Source organism: Papaver somniferum, chromosome 11 (genome assembly GCF_003573695.1).
Source record: "Papaver somniferum cultivar HN1 chromosome 11, ASM357369v1, whole genome shotgun sequence".
In the NCBI taxonomy this organism is placed as follows: domain Eukaryota; kingdom Viridiplantae; phylum Streptophyta; class Magnoliopsida; order Ranunculales; family Papaveraceae; genus Papaver; species Papaver somniferum.
In genome coordinates, this window is record NC_039368.1 from 39120677 (window position 1) to 39133535 (window position 12859).

General features: G+C 35.4%; 1 protein-coding gene across 1 annotated transcript; it reads left to right on the top strand.

The window, feature by feature from the left end:
* The first annotated feature begins 9065 nt into the window (after positions 1-9065).
* LOC113323819 (UDP-URONIC ACID TRANSPORTER 1-like) lies at positions 9066-12369 on the top strand. Its single transcript, XM_026572169.1, has 4 exons — positions 9066-9742; positions 10705-10808; positions 11442-11670; positions 11861-12369. The coding sequence occupies exons 1-4, from the start codon at positions 9287-9289 to the stop codon at positions 12005-12007; spliced, it is 936 nt and encodes a 311-aa protein (XP_026427954.1). The 5' UTR covers positions 9066-9286; the 3' UTR covers positions 12008-12369.
* Positions 12370-12859: the final 490 nt, after the last annotated feature.

The following is a 12859-nucleotide window of genomic DNA, read 5'->3' on the forward strand; positions in this document are numbered from 1 at the left end:
AAACCATATGTATTTGTAGTGTGAACTACATATTAATTCTCCCCCTTTTTGTCAATAAAATTGGCAAAGGTACAAGAACGGGATCATAATGAAATTTCCGAAAGAGACATTTCATGACTAAAAGAAAAAATACATGCCAACTAATTTAGATGCAATCATAAAGCCGAAGCTAAATGCATTCATCAAGGAGTTTAAAGATACAAGATAAACCTTCTAATATTCCACAGCCGCACACCCCTAAAGATATGACCATTAATCGCAAGTTCAAAAGAACTCTCCCCCATTTGATGTCATTCCCGAAAGAAAAACAAGAGCGACCTTAATTTCAAAAGAAAAGAAGGATTTTATTGGACACCAAAAACCATGAGAATGATTTTCTATATCCAAAAACTCAATCAAATTAATCACAAGAGAATTCATGATTAATTTATTTGGTAATGCTCAACATAAGTGAACTTATGGAGACTCAAAAATACTCAATTAGATTAATCACAAGAGATCCCATAATTAATCTAATCAGAATACATAACCAAACTAATCACAAAAGAGTAATCAATTTAATTGGTCATGCTCGACATAAGAAGACTTACGAAGCAACAACTAAATAACCAAACAAGATAATTAATTTAGTTGAATATGCTCGAAATAAAGTACCTTATGGAACAACAACAAAGCTAATCATGAAAATAATCAACTTAGTTGTTTAGTGCTCAACATAAGACACATTACGGATCCTCACAGTAATACATAAAACATGGATCAGGGAAGATCAATACTGCGGAATACACAAGGATTCGTTCTATTTTACATCACCATTTGCACAATGACACACAATAGACATAATCCTTGAAAACAAAAGATTTTAACCTATCTTCCATCAAAAGTCTATTCATTCTTTTATCAATACGTGAATATCGACAACAAACGACTTTACTTTTGACAAGGTATGGGACAATCAAGTTCACAGACGTAAACACACATATCCCATAACGTATTGCAATATAACAAATCATAAAGATTAGATACTGCAAAAATCATCTTCCAAATACTTTTAGAATTTAAACAAATAAACCTAAAAAACAAGAAGGTGAAAATAATGGACATATCTATGCGTAGTTACAATAATGGCTATTCCAAGCACTAGTTATTCTTCCAACTAAACAAAAAAAAAAGATTTACTAGGCAACAATGTCTTTGAGAAATTCCTTATCATTCCCGAACTCCTTGTCGTCAACAGCCATTGGAACATAAGGTTCGTGGAGGAAGGAGTCAATACCAACAAACCGTCTTGGCTGATGATGTCGAACCAGGGCCTTCTGAATTTCCAAAATCTTATCACGCAAGCCTTTATTTCTCGAATCTCTTTTCTTTCTTCCTTCAACTCATCAATAACATCAGAAAAATTCTGAGAGTTAGAAGGAACAGCCCTTGGCTTTCTTGCATTCCTCATTTTTCTTTTCAAGGAAGGAGAAACTGGAGATTTCTCTTTTTCCTTGATTGATGACTTAATAATCATATTGACATCTTTTCCATCCAAAGACATGATGCTTGGAGAACAGCTATAAGCAACTGTTTTTTTTTTAGGGGAATTCACAATATCAACAAGCAGTCTTAGGATATAAAGGATATCAGAGAGGAAAAAGGAATGTAGGGTTCGCAACCTTTTAACAGGTTCGTGGACGCCCAACTCTAAACCCAATAAAGAGTAGAATTGTCGATAATAACCCTTTCTTTTATTTGATAGACAGAAAAGAAAAAACCTAAGAAAAAGAACTTTTCCTAAAGCCTGAGCGTACACAACCTTGTCTCTTTTGATCAGGCACATGAGACAAGATTTACCAAAAAACACAATTAATTTGTGCTGCAGTGAACAACAATTTGTCCACCATTTTACTCTTCAGAGGAATCCTACGACCTCTGTCTATCAAAACGATTTGACCATGCTTTCTTCTCTAATGGTCTTGTTTTGTCTTTGGAAACTAACTTCTTAGACGAAGATAAAATCCTACATACCTCAACGGTCTTCCGACCAAGTTTAAGCTTCCTTTCTAATCGATTTGCTCTTCGTTGAATTTTGTTGGCGTGCCTCACTTGATGTTTCTACTTGTAACATCTTGATAGTTCATGACCTTTCTGAGAAAAAAACGAGCACGTCAATCTTGGATAATATTCAGGCATCTGTGGTGTGACTGCAGCTAGACACAAGGTAGATCCTGAAACATTACAAACAGAGTTTCCAAAGGATGGGTCAATTGATTCTTCCAACTTGATTGGGTTCTCTTCTTCACCAAAACCATCAAGGTTGATATATGTATTACTACAATTATCAAAATCAATGTTTTCACATAGAAGACCGACACTTGATTTACTATCTTCATCAGAATCATAGATCTCAGACATCTCATCAAGTGTTACAACAAGACCTTTGTTCCCAGTGTATTTTCTACGATTTGGGCACTCGTTTGCAAAATGACCAAAACCTTTACACTTAAAGCACTGTGGCATATCCTCGTCATCATCCTCGTCAGCATCCCTGTTTTTAGGAGGAATGCGATTGTGAGGTTTATCTGACGACATAGGTTTGTCTCTTGAAAACCGTTTACTTCTCTTCAATAGAAGATCCCTAAACTTTCTTGTGATCAAGGAGACTGATTTGTCAAGATCTTTATCCAAAAAATCACCCTCAGACCGACCATCCTCAGAGACATAAACACTTTTACCTTTGTCAAGTAATTTAGTGTTCTTTTGTGTTTTAAAGGAAACATCCTTTCCGACTTTGGATGTATGATCATGATCAAAGATCTTTAACTTCCCAACCAATGTATTTCTGGAAATATTATCAAGGTTATTTCCCTCAACGATGGCATGCTTCTTAGACTCGTATCTAGATGGCAGCGATCTGAGAATTTTCATCACAATGTCCTTTTCAGGAATAGTATTACCCAATGCAAAGGATGCATTAACAATCTCAGACACTTTGTGATTAAACTCACCAAATGTATCTTCATCTGCCATACGAAGGTTTTCCCAATCGGAATTAAGGTTTTGAAGCCTAGATTCCTTCTCACTAGAGTTACCTTCGAATACAGTTTCTAAGATATTCCAAGCATCTTTAGACTTAGTGCAATTTGACATATGGTGCTGAATATTTGGGGTAATGGCATGTATGATGGCATTCAAACCGTCGGAATTTTGCTTTGCAGCAAGTATCTCAGCAGCATCGTATTCGCCGATATTTTTTGGAGCATTAATGTTACCTACTGCAACAACGGGAGCATCATAGCCATTAACAACATATACCCATGATTGAAAATCACGCGATTGAAGAAAAGCTCACATAGAAATTTTCCACCATAAGTAATTGGAGCCATCGAAGCTGGTGGTACGTTAATAGAGATAGCACCTCTGTCCATAGAGACAGATCGCTACAAACACAGACTTGTAAGGTCTTAAACGTGTTTGCCTGCTCTGATACCAATTGAAAAAATGGGGGTCTAACAACACCACCAAATATTTCTCTTAGCAATCTGTATGGACTAACTCCAATATACTTTGCTAGAGAATCAACTAGACAGTCAGACTCAATTTAGATTAAATTATATCGAGGAGTTAATATCTCTCTCTTGATTTGATTTACTCAAGCTAATAGAAATCAGCGAGTCTTTAATCAAATACAAGGAATAACTTGGATGGTACCAAAGACCAATATCCAAGGATCAATCAATTTAAATCAACAACCAAAGGTTGGATATTATAATTGATGATCTACAACGGACAACCTGTATTATTTTAATTATAAAGATAAACAATATAATGCGGCAATAGAAATAACACAGACACCAGAATTTTGTTAACGAGGAAACCGAAAATGCAGAAAAACCCTGGGACCTATTCCAAATTGAACACACACTGTATTAAGCCATTATAGACACTAGCCTACTCTAAGCTAACTTCGAACTGGACTGTAGTTGAACCCCAATCAGTCTTCCACTGATCCAAGGTACAGTTGTACTCCCTATGTCTCTGATCCTAGCAGGATACTACGTACTTGATTCCCTTAGATGATCTCACCCACAACTAAGAGTTGCTATGACCCAAAGTCGAAGACTCGATAATAAAAAAATCTGTCTCACACAGACAAGTCTATCAAAGGATCAATCTGTCTTCCACAGATAAACCCTAAAGGTTTCCGTATTTTGATAAATCAAGGTGAACATGAACCAATTGATAATCTGGTCTTATATTCGCGAAGAACAGCCTAGAGTTATCAATCACCTCACAACAATCTTAATCGTATGGTAGCAAAACAAGATGTTGCGGAATCACAAATAGTGAGACGAAGATTTTTATGATTAATTTTTATATCTTGCCTATCGGAGATGTTAATCTCAAGCCAATCAATTTGATTGTACTTGTACGATAGAAGATGCAAGATCAGATAACACAACTACGATAATACTAGTATCGGTCTGGATTCACAATTCCAATGAAGTCTTTAAGTCGTTAACCTGGTTTTTAGAATAAGAAAACCAAAGGTTAAAATAGAATCGACTCTAGCACGCAAACTAGTATCACACGTAAGGTGCGAGGATTGGTTTTGCACAGATGCTAGATGTCTCCTTTATATAATCTTTCAAATCAGGGATTACAATCAATATTAGCTTAGTAACAAAGCATTAAATATTCAACATTAGATGAAAACCTAATTAGATTCAAGCTAATATCTTTCAACTGTTAGATCGAAAACATAGCTTGTTACACACAAATGAAATGCACGTTTTTAGGTTTGTTAACCGTACCCAAACGTATGCACTTGTTGGTTCAACAATAGTTAACCAAATGGTTAGCCATATAAGCATTTCATATCAACCATGTTCTTCTTCACCATAACTAGTTCAAATGACTTCAAATGAACTAGTTAGAGAGTTCTTCAATTGCAAGGATATCTCATGTACTACACAAGACACAATTGAAGCAAAGATGATGTGATTCACTTGAATCGGTTCATGAACTTTATAGCCACGATTTGCATATTGCATTCCTTAGTCTTTATTATTATTAGTTCACGATCATCATCTTTAGATATAACCTAATCAAGTTCCCGGACTGGGTTCGCGGACTTAAGTTCACGGAAGGAGTTCACAAACTCCAGCAGATATTCTCGGACGAAAACTTCCGTCGGTTCGCGGACTTGGCTCACGCCACATTCCGTTTCTCTTGATCAACAAAGTTCGCAAACTTTGGTTCAAGGAATATGACTTGTACATAAATGTGTTTCCATAACAATGCTTATGTCCACCATTGGTTATACAATCTAAACTCCCATTTTAATCATTGAAACATTCTTAGAGGACGTTGTACAGTTGTTACACCATTTCTCGTCAAAGCAATTTTCAAAGTGATTGAAACATAACATGACTTTCGTCACTAGGTAAAGATAAACTTGGTTGAAGCGAAATCTTACCAACACATATTTCGAGATATAGATAGGCGAGGCGTACTCGGCTCGAAATACCAAATGTGTATAATCAAAGTCTATATAGCAAACGACTTCTGTCTCAAAGAGTAAGAGATAAAGTAGATAGACTTTTGAGTGATAGATAAGTTCAAGTCTCCACATACCTTTTTGTTGATGAAGTTCCACCGGTTCCTTGAGTAGTTCTTCATCTTGTATGATGAATCGCCATGGAGTTCTTGAGCTCAATTACATTTTCTATCCTAGTCCGAGACTTAGCTATAATAGACCAGAAATCAAGACTTATAGTTTTGATCACTAACATTGACAAACATGCTTGAGATAGCAACGCATGCGAATTCGACCGAACAATGCTCTAATACACTTTTCCTCCTTAACAAAACTTTTGGTGTCTCGTGTTTTTCCCTTTTCACATATATTATTTATCTTTATGATAGGATTACGCAAGTAGTACGTAATCAATCTAGGTAGTTTGAGTTCTTATTAATTATGATCGATTACGAGACTAGTTCTTTTAGAATTTGTATCTTGAAATATATATAACAAGTTTCATAATTGGAAGAATTAAGATCCTCTTGATTTGGATACGATTAGATTGATCTTGGATATTGATTTGTGAGATCGTCCAAGAACTCTTCTACACAATCAAGTTCATGGCTTTTATTTTCTGGATATATTGATTGTAGAAGATATAAGAGAAAATTCTATATACATATTGTTCAAGGATCTTTAATTGAATCTACTTGAGGTTTTGTCCATACAGGTTGCCGAACGGAAACGTTGGTGGTGTACTTGGTACCCTCTCATTTTCGGGATCCCCTTAGCATTCAACCAAAACGAATGAGTGTCAAATAAAAGATGGAAGACGTTTCTCTCACCGGTTTTGGCATCCCGTATATGGGAAGATTATAAACAGTTGAAATATTTTCTACTATCCAAGATGGGCTCAAATAATGGAGCGGGATATGATGAAATCGAAATAATGTTTGTGTTATGGATATTGGATCAAACGTTCTTTCCTATCTCAACCAGTGTTTCTCACATTAGTTGGCTTGACATTTTAGAAGTTCTTCATGGTGCACCAGATCATATTGGGTGTACGTAATTTTAGCAGAAATATACAACAGTCTCGATGCAACATCCATAGGGGATGCAAACTTCACTGGTAGCTGGGGTATCATAGAGGTAAATATCCGATTTCTTCTTTTTAAATTGAGCATTTTTCTGAACAAAAACATGTCCTAAATATTAAATTGTGAATTTGTTTCTAGTGTTGGTGGTATACTAACTTCCGTGTTAGCTAGTTCTTAAAGACAAAACCCAGAGAGCTCTAATAATGAACATGTACTATAAGAGGAACTGGGATAAGAGCATTGGTGACCGATGGAATGATTTTCACTTTTGTTCAAAGGTATCAACAAATGAAATGGATCTCCCGAAATATTTTTGTTTATTCTTTGATACAATTTTGCGTAGTTTGGAGAACCTGATGTACCCGAAATTCCAGATTATTCACTCTGAATAGTTATTTTTTTCACCCCGGCTACGCACATGGGTGTTTCGTATTTGGGAGAAACAATACTTTTCTAGTTACAAAATACTTTTGCAAAGATGATTAACCCCCAAGACATATCAAAGTCTTTGCATCAGATTTTGATAGGCCACGATAGATGTCATGGGAAAGGTTTGAATTAAACGTTGAAATGAATATTACTGAAACACAATATCCCAAACGTTAGCAGAGAATTTTGAAGTCGGTAATTGGTGTTCACAAAATGCACATCTATGGGTTTGAATCCCTGTGTTAGTTCATATGGGTCGTGATAAGACTATCATTCCTAACCAGACGCCTGTTGAAGAACCATGCTGAATGACCCACTCCATGGATGGAAGTTCTTCATCATCTTCATCAATTAGATTTGGAGTTGCCAAGTATAACTTCAAAAGATGAGCCAACCACGATCCCAATAGTTTCGATAACCATGGAACATACATATCCTTATTACAATGTAGATGCTACTGAAGATCAATTGAGGACAAAACTTAACAATTTATGGTGGATAAGTCAATAAATGAAGTCTTTGCACTTGCGGACGGTTCGGAAATGGAAGGTAGATAACAAACTATTTGGACTGAGTCCATCTATAAATCCTAATGGTCGTGAAAATTATGGCAGTACTTCTAGGAGCAATTCATCTGGCATGAGAATGTCGGAAATACACACAAGTGACACAACTGAACCATAAACTATGCCTACTTTCCAATATCAAATATTTCAACCTAATTCGAGATGCTTTTCTCTGTCATTTCCACCCTGGAATTAAAATGAAACTTATCATCCCACTGCACCACAAAAAACCTCTTCTATGTTTCTACCAATCACTACTTTTTTAACAATATTGAGATATAAGTCAATTCACGAATTTGTTGGCAAGTGGGAATATTCTGGGTCTTGGAGAATGAAATCAAGGTGAAGAAGACGATGATGAACGACATTAGAAGACTTGTAACTTTTATTTTTGTTATTAACATAATTCTAATTTTAATTAATGAAAAATATTGCTTTCCGTTGACATGAAATTACATGTGATTAAATTAAGATTTACATTACTTGATAAGCATTTACTTTTAATTAGAAATAACCATTTTACTCAGTACATCTTCATTTAAATGTACTTGGTGTAACAACATCCAACAAAAAAGGATTGAATTTTTCCAACACCTTAAGGATTTCGAAACAACCTTCGAAGGAGGATACTACCATTTTCTATCTTTTCCATTCCTCTACATATCTTCTTACCAGCTCAACATCAGTTTCGTCCCTCACTTTTAATCGATTGACTTGCATGATTATGGATACAAATTCACTTACTTCTATGCTAATTGTCTCAAAACGAGATTGAAGGTCACATATATCAAGACGCCTCGGGTTACAGGTGTCACTACAGAACTTTCCGTAAATAGTCTGCCATAAGTTCACACTCAGTTTTTGTGGTCTAACAAGCTGAGTTTCTAACACATACTTTCTGCAAATAGCTAAACCTTCTTCCCAAGTATATTGAGATCGATGAACTAACAAGGTCGAGACATCTTTTAACAAATATTAAAATTGTAAGATATTTTCTGTGATATTGTGATATTTGAGGTTTAAAGAAACTGTAACTTGATATGATGTTAGAAACTAGTATTTATAGAGAACAAAGATAGTCTTTGGATCTAGCCGTTGGATGGAGCTGTTGGACAGTGAAACTTTGGTCGCTCGACTGAGCTTCAAAAGCCAACGGCTGAACATAGACCGTACGAAAAACCAGGTGTCATGCATGTCTTATTAGGCCGTAGTTGGCAAACCCAAAAATCTATTAATTTGGCCATTCATTTTTCATGTTTGCCCATTACAGAATGACAGCAACGCCCAAGAATTGTCCTAAGGGGACAACAAGGACAATGAATGGGACTTGTCCATGTTTTAATCCTAATAAAACTCTTCAAATATAATCAACAAACGCCAAGTCGCAACGTAACAAAACTCTCCCTAATTCTCACCGCTCCCTCTTTTATACAAACTCCCCAAAAAAAACTGACCGGAAAACAGTAAAACACACAAAAAAAAGTAAGAGAGAGAGAAAGAAACAAAAACCAAGATCAAAATCAAACCAAATCAAAAACAAACAATTTTTGTTAAAGAAGAAGAAGAAGAGGAAGAAGAAGAAAAACACCAAACAAAAATTCTATCTTCTTCCGTTAGAGGAATTTCAATGCGAAACTCCTCTACAAATCTCTGAAGAAGAAGGAAAAACATACATAATAATAATGGCATTATCATCAGGATCAAAAAAACAAACCCTATTCATATCATCTCTAATAGTATTATGGTATTCATCAAACATTGGTGTTCTTCTTCTAAATAAATATTTATTATCAAATTATGGATTCAAATTTCCAATATTTCTCACAATGTGTCATATGTCAGCTTGTGCATTACTTAGTTACATTTCCATTGTTATATTGAAAATTGTTCCTCTTCAGATGATCAATTCTAGAAAACAGTTCTTCAAAATCTCAACATTAAGTGTTGTATTTTGTTGTTCTGTTGTTGGTGGTAATATTTCTCTCAGATATCTTCCTGTTTCTTTTAATCAAGCTGTTGGAGCTACAACTCCTTTTTTTACAGCTTTTTTTGCTTATTTAATGACTTTCAAAAGAGAAGCCTGGGTTACTTATGCTGCTCTCGTTCCTGTTGTTACTGGTGTTGTCATCGCAAGTGGGGTAAGAATTTATACAGATCTCTCTTCTTCTTTTTTATAATTAATTCTGATCTAAGTATATATTTATGATTTAATAATGGCTGGTTTTTGGCAATTCTCTGTTGTTTCTTAAAATGTTGTTTGTTTTTGTGTTAATTATACTATGTCACTCAAGATCTGGTTCATAAATCTAGCGTTTTTTCTTCTTAATTAATGTGTAAAAAAAATCACACCAGATGAGATTTTCCAGCTGAATTTTAGGGGTTTATGTCGGTTGTTGTGTTGTAATGTGTAATGGTGAATACCATCAGATAGCAGTTGATTAATTTGTTACAGTTTTAGGGCAATGGTGATAAAAATCATGAATTTTTTCGATATCGCAAAGGGTTTGGATCTTTTACCATTTATTTATCTTGAGATGATGAAGAGAAATATATCAGGATGTGGTTACTCTACTGAAGAGAATTTAGATGCTTTGATTTTGGGTAATCCCATTGTCATTTTAAATTTTCTCGATAAAACCTTACTAGTTCTTCCCTGCAATGGAAGGAATGGCTGGAAACATAAGGATCAGAAGTGTGGATTCGCTGATTCTGTAGAAATTTCTTTGGTTGAACCTCGAAAGAGATATTTAAGTAACAGCTTGTCTAAAGGATGAAAGGGATTCTTCACAGAGATGGTTAAATTTACATGGTCTATGATATCCTTACTGGTTGAGTCTTTGCACTTTCCGTGGTGTTGAGATATCAATCGTTTGAAAATTCCCTTCAGCTTCAATATAGCTTGCCATCAGCCTCGACTCTTCAACTTTGCAGTTCTTTGCTCCTCATTTTATTCCTGTGTTTTAGGAATTTGCATGATTAATACAATAGGATCAATCTGAAATATTATCTTTGTATATTTGGTTCCTTTCCGAAGTAGCAAAGATTTTGGCTTTCTTTCGTAAATGGAGTTGTAATTATGGTGCTCTCTTATGGATTGCAGGGTGAACCGAGTTTTCACTTGTATGGCTTCATAATGTGCATCAGTGCAACAGCTGCTAGGGCGTTCAAGTCTGTTCTCCAGGGTGTCTTACTTTCTTCTGAAGGGTAAAATTTTCAATTATTCTTTTTGTTTTTGAAGGATATTTTCAGTTGTTCTGCTTATTACCTAGTTGGTAGTCAATCGTTAACTCTCATTTCTGAAATTATGGAAGCAATATTATTGCCTTGTAGCAAGATGTGCCACATGCAACTATCATTCATTTAGCTTAGACATAAAAATTAAAATTTTGTCCGGTTGTTGATATGCTAACTCGACTTTTTCATGCTTCATTTCAAAAAGAAACAAGTTCTGCCTTGTATTAGGCGTATCGAGATGCCCGCTAATGGGCTAAATTAAATGTCTAAGCATGGATGCATCAAGGAGATAACTATTATGAAAGCTGCTTGAGAGATCAAATACCCTTATATTTGATCTGTCTCAAACCCAAAATCAAACAGACACGGTTAGGTGGGTTAGAACCCTTGAATGTTGAACACGTCGAAAACTGTAGACTGCAGATAGTTGTTCGAAGTTGTTTTGTCCTCATTTACAAACATTGGATGATTTTTAAATTCTAAACGCTTACCAAATAGACTTGTGCACTTGTGTTTGGGTGAAGTTCTTCCTTTTCAAGTCCTACTGCTTTGTTATAGCATCATTTTTAAGTTGTTCAGTGTAACATTCAATTGTTTTTGCAGGGAAAAGTTGAACTCCATGAATTTGATGCTGTACATGTCTCCTATTGCTGTTCTTGTTCTATTGCCTGCAACAATACTAATGGAACCTAACATGTCGGATACCATTTTCTTGCTTGGGAGAAAGCATAAGTTCATGTGGCTACTTCTCTTAGTGAACTCTGTAATGGCATACGCTGCGAACTTGTCCAACTTTTTGGTGACCAAGCATACAAGTGCATTAACACTGCAGGTGCTATATCCCTTCCCTTTGATTTGTGTATCTTTTACTATCCGGATGTTTAATTAATCTTAAGTTGATAGACCATGTTAAACTTTCATAAACCGCAATGTACAAACATAATTGGGATTTCAAGAGGAAAATTTCACAATATGTGGTTAGTATCTCACATTTGTTTCTATTTCTCTATTGGTGCCACCAGGTGCTGGGAAATGCAAAGGGTGCTGTGGCTGTTGTCATCTCCATACTTCTGTTCCGCAATCCTGTCACTTTTATTGGAATAGCTGGATACTCGCTGACAGTTATTGGTGTAATTGTTTATGGAGAAACAAAGCGGCGTTTTAAGTAAAATGAAGCACTCTCCACCTTCAACATTCATTCAAATTTTGTTACATCACGAAGAAGTTAGCGACAAGGAGGTACAAGCTGAAGTTTCTAGAAGGAAGATTTTGACAACAATTGGGTTGCTTATCATATTTCATATTTTCAGCGAAAACCTGGTTGGATTTGTTTCCATTTAATTTTTTGGGTCCATATATAACGTATTGATCGATAGTAGATCCTGATTAGATTAAGATGTTCCATTTGTCTCATTAGCTATTAGAGCCGGAATCTTTGTCAAATTCAAATTCTACTTATGGAAAGATGGAAATATTCTACCCAAAAAATTCTACTTATGGAGTATATCTTTTTTCTTCTTAATTCCATACACATCCATGTTTTTCGAACTTGTGAAAACAGAATTCTGGGGAGCTTCCATGATGTAAGCCCAGGGATTTCAAGGGCCAAGCACCCATTTCCCCTTTTTTGCATCTTTTATGGTCTTGTGAAACCATGTTCTTTTCCTAAAAATGCATCTCAGAAAGAACCCTGGTTTTGGGCATACCAAAATCTTTCTAGGCATACAAAACAATAGTCCCATTTTGGGTGACCTTATAAGGGGTATCCTATGGGTAGTTCAATTACCTATATACTCTTAATACAAAAATCTAAAATCAGTTTTCTAAAAAATCAAAATCGGTTTCCCTTACCATCTCTTCTTCCTCCTCCTCCTCTAGCCGAACTCTTCCCCCTCCTGCGAAAAAAAAAATTCATCATCGTGATTAATTGTCGATTCGTAAAAATATGATCGTCGATTAAACTCAACCACATAATGACTCGTACAAAGAAAAGCAGGGACTAGGCAAACCAAATCGTCTTC

Excerpts from the sequence above, each read along its gene's own strand:
- LOC113323819 (XM_026572169.1), top strand. The coding sequence starts at position 9,287 with ATGGCATTATCATCAGGATCAAAAAAACAAACCCTATTCATATCATCT. Across the intron at positions 10,809-11,441 it reads GTCTTACTTTCTTCTGAAGG|GGAAAAGTTGAACTCCATGA; the intron begins GTAAAATTTTCA and ends TTGTTTTTGCAG. Across the intron at positions 11,671-11,860 it reads CAAGTGCATTAACACTGCAG|GTGCTGGGAAATGCAAAGGG; the intron begins GTGCTATATCCC and ends TGGTGCCACCAG.